The sequence below is a fragment of the Rhagoletis pomonella genome, unplaced genomic scaffold (assembly GCF_013731165.1).
Source record: "Rhagoletis pomonella isolate Grant_MI unplaced genomic scaffold, Rhpom_1.0 Rhpom_scaffold_12820, whole genome shotgun sequence".
NCBI lineage: Eukaryota > Metazoa > Arthropoda > Insecta > Diptera > Tephritidae > Rhagoletis > Rhagoletis pomonella.
The window spans coordinates 227-4,507 of NW_023471349.1; the positions used below are offsets into that span (position 1 = coordinate 227).

Sequence of the window (4,281 nt, forward strand, 5' to 3'; positions counted from 1 at the left end):
TTTACTCTAGCTCTTGCAGCTGTTTGTCTCGTTTCACGTCTTTCAATATTATTTGGAATAGAATCGCTTGCATCTTTGAATACATCATCTTCCTCTGAAAGGTCGTCAATCTCAACCAGCGGCTCTTCAAATTTCACAACAGCTCTTGCTTCCGACGGTATATTCGTTTCCTCGAAAGGCTCCTCAGACAATGTTTCAGTATTAACATCGGAACGATTAATTATTTGATCAAGATGTCTTTTAATGTCACGTTTATCGCGTGTCAAATAGCAAGTGTAATTTCTTGGACCTAGTTTTTTTTTTTATTACAGCCGGAGACCAAACTGCTTTATTTGGATTTTTGTAGTCTCGAACATAAACGTTTTGACCTACAGAAAAGTTTACTTTGCGTTTCCCTTTGTAATTTTTAACTGCATTTATTTGCTTGGACTCAATAATGTCTTTAGTAGTTGGTGGCTGCATAAGACTAAATCGAGATTTAAGTTCGCGATTGAGCAAAAGTTTTGATGGAGATTCATTGGTTGTGCAATGTTTTGTGATTCGGTAATCAAATAGAAAACGTTGTAAAATTACATCAAAATTATGCACTTCATTTTGTTCTAAAGTTGCTATAAGAGATTTTTTTATTGTTTTCACAAAATTTTCTGCTTGTCCGTTAGTGGACGGATGACCTGGTGCAGTGCGACTTAATTTGATTCCATTTGCTTTAGCAAAAGCTTGAAACTCCAAAGAAGTAAATTGTCTTCCGTTGTCACTGACCAGTACATCACACAACCCAAAACGACTGAAGACTTCCCGCAATTTATTTATTGTGAATGTAGCAGTTATGACCTTTGTTTTGAAAACTTCGGGCCATTTCGAAAAAGAATCAATTATCAAAAATAAATAATAGCCGTGGACAGGGCCAGCAAAATCCACGTGAATACGTTTCCAAGCTGAATAAGTTGGTTCCCATGGAATTAAAAAACTTTTCTCCGGATTTGCTTGGTATTTTTGACATGGTTCACAAGTCTTTATCATATTCTCAATATCTTTATCAATATTTGGCCAATACACATATGATCTAGCTAAAGATTTTGTTTTAACTATACCTAAGTGCGATTTGTGTAATTCTTGTAGCACGTTTCCTTGTAATTTACTCGGAATAACCGTACGATAACCCCATAAAATGCATCCTGATTCAACAGTCAGCTCAGATGCTTTGGTTTTGAATGCATTAAATTCATTACCACCCAAGTTCAAAAGTGTACCATTTAAAATGGAGTTTGCGACCTTAGAAAGAATAGCATCGCGACGTGTATATTTAGCTATTGCTAGAAAATCTAGCTGAAGCGGATTAACGAAATTCACATAGTTGATGTATGTGCTCTCAGGCTTAGTGTCCGGATTCTCAATTTGACCTATGCGTGATAAACTATCCGCGCTGTTTAAAGAACCTTTAATATATTCGATGGTGTAATTAAATCCAGTTAATATGAACGCCCATCGTTGCATTCGCGCAGCTGCCATTATTGGAATACCTTTGCGATCACCAAAAATAGCGAGCAATGGTCTATGATCAGTTTGTAGTACAAAATGCATACCCAGTAAATACTGTTTTAATCTGATCACGCTGAAGATTATGGCTAATGCTTCCTTCTCTATAGTGCTGTAATTTAATTCCGCATTATTTAATGCTCTAGAGACGTAAGCAATTGGCCTCATTGTGCCGTCCTTGTACTTATGAGACAAAACTCCAGCAATGGCTGTGTTGCATGCGTCGGTGCATAGAACTAATGGCAGTTCCTGATTAAAATGTACTAAAACTTTGTCAGAACAAATCTCTGATTTCATTAATTCAAATGCCTTTTGACAGTCAGAGTTCCATTTGAAATCGACATCTTTTTTAAGAAGTTTGTACAGAGGACACATTTTTTTTGCGAAATTTTGAATAAAATTGGAATGATAATTTACCATTCCTATGAATGCTCGAAGCTCTGAAATATTTTGTGGTCTTGGTGCGTTCAGCACGTTCTGCATTCGATCTTGGTTTTTGGTTAGACCATCTTTTGTGATGTCAAATCCCAAGTAAGAAATTTTCGTTTTAAAAAAATTCGCATTTGTTAACATTAAGTTTCAAGCCAGCTGACTTTAACTTGGTCAAAACCAATCGCAATGTCTTCAAATGCCCAGCTAGGTCAACACCTGTAACCGTTATGTCATCTTGATAGACGAATACATTTTTAATAGATTGCAACAGGTTTTCCATTACTTTTTGAAAAATGGCTGCTGCTGGTTTAACACCAAATGGCAGCCTGGTCATTTTAAAAATGCCTTTGTGTGTACTCCAGGTACATAATTTTTGTGCATCTTCGTCAAGCACGAGTTGGTTGTATGCGTTTGACATGTCTAACTTTGTAAAAAGTTTACCTCCTTCCATTGATGCGAAAATTTGATCAATTCGAGGTAAGGGGTATCTAAAGTCACTCAAATATTTATTTATTGTGACCTTATAATCACCACAAATCCGGATTTCTCCAGATGGTTTAAGCAAAGGAACAAGTGGTGTTCCCCAATCTGAATTGTCGACGGAAACCAGCATTCCTTTGTCAACTAACTCGTCTAGTTTTTTCTCAACTGTTTCTCGCCATGCTATGGGTATAGGTCTTGGTTTGAAAAATACAGGAACTGCATCTTTCGAAATTGGTAAAGAAATTGTTGATATATTGTATTTACCCAAACCACTTTGAAATACTTCAGCAAATTCTGCTTTAATTTGTTCAATTATTTCATTATACGTGTTTAAATAATTCACTGAATTTGATTTGGAAGTAACATTACTAGTATTAGAATTCAGACCTAGCTCACCGGAAGAAAACGATTCCTTTTTTGAACTCAAATTAGATTGAGTTAACTCAAAACCTAGGGAACGAAGAAAGTCTCGCCCTAATAAGGTTGGCCTGTCTGTATTTGTAACTACAAATTTACCATAAATTTTTTGTCCATTGAAATTAACACAAGCTTTAAACTCACCAATAATATTAATCAGGTTACCTGTGTATCCGGTGTATGGTACTGAACATTGCTGTAGCACCTTTCGATCGAAATACGCATCGAATGTATTAGCTGACATTAGAGAACAAGGAGCGCCGGTGTCGCACAGCGTTGTTATTTGTACTCCGTTAACCTCAACCTTCAGGGTATAATGATTCAGTGCAGCGTTTCCATGGATGGCATATACGGAAAAATTAAAATCGCTAGTTTCATTCATACCAATGCTATAAATAGAATCAAAAAAATTATTAGAATATTTTTCATGTGTTGAATCAACAAATTGAACATTTTTATCACTCTTAAGTTTACGGTTGCAAATGTTTGCCAAATGCCCAACTGAGCCGCAAAAATGGCAAGTGCTGTTCTTGAATTTGCAGGTGTTGGATTGGTGGTTTTTCCATCCACAGTGTGTACATTTCGATACTTTGCTCGCTTTGCTGTTGTTGTTGTTCGACCTTACTGCGTTGCTCTTGTAGTTTTTGTTGTTAAATTTGCCACGTTGTTTGATGTAATTAACTTCAATATCATTGCTTGATTGAGCCAGCTTCGTTTCACGTATTAATGCCTTTTGTAAAGCCTTGGAGAGGGTCAATTTTTCGTCCTCTTCACAGATTTTCTCGAAAATCTTTCCAGGCAGTTCAACCACAAATTTATGCAAAATAATGGTGTCCAATGCTGCACCGAATTTACAATTTACTGCAAGTTTTTTTATCCGAGCAAACCACGCAGATACGCTTTCGCTTTCAGCTCTTTTCGCTGCATAAAATCTTTTAATTTCATTAAAAACGATGACTGGAGGTGTGAATTGTTGTTGCAGTATTTCACACAATTCCTTGTATGACTTTGTACATGGTAGTGCTGGACTACAAATTCCTCGTAAAATGGCGTATGCTTCTGATCCAATCGTTTTCAACAATGTTGATACTCTATCCGTGTCATCACTGCACTTTATTTCCAAGAAATGTAGTTCGAGTCTCTCGTGCCATAATTCCCAATTTTCTGTGATACTGAATTCTGGCATAGACACAGCTTGAAATACTCTCATCTCGTTGGGAGGTGCCATTTCTATTTGGATGTGTAGTTATTTGCGAAATTCCGTAATGAAAATATCAATTACTCAGGTTTTGCAAACTTTTTTATTAAGTTAAATAACTTTTGTTGGTTATAAAATATATAAACCTTTTTACTCGTCGCCAAATGTGATGTTTAATAGTCGAAGGTTCAGCAAAGAAGAAAGAGAGTTCTTTA

The 4,281-nt window shown here is 36.2% G+C and overlaps 1 protein-coding gene across 1 annotated transcript; it reads right to left on the bottom strand.

Moving 5' to 3' along the window:
- Positions 1-1,091: 1,091 nt before the first annotated feature.
- LOC118756901 (uncharacterized protein K02A2.6-like) lies at positions 1,092-3,693 on the bottom strand (the record flags this gene model as incomplete). Its single annotated transcript, XM_036491639.1, has 3 exons — positions 3,320-3,693; positions 2,410-3,257; positions 1,092-1,436 (listed from the first exon to the last, which is right to left on the bottom strand). Coding segments are annotated over exons 2-3 (1,186 nt in total), but the record flags the coding sequence as incomplete, so codon positions are not given.
- Positions 3,694-4,281: the final 588 nt, after the last annotated feature.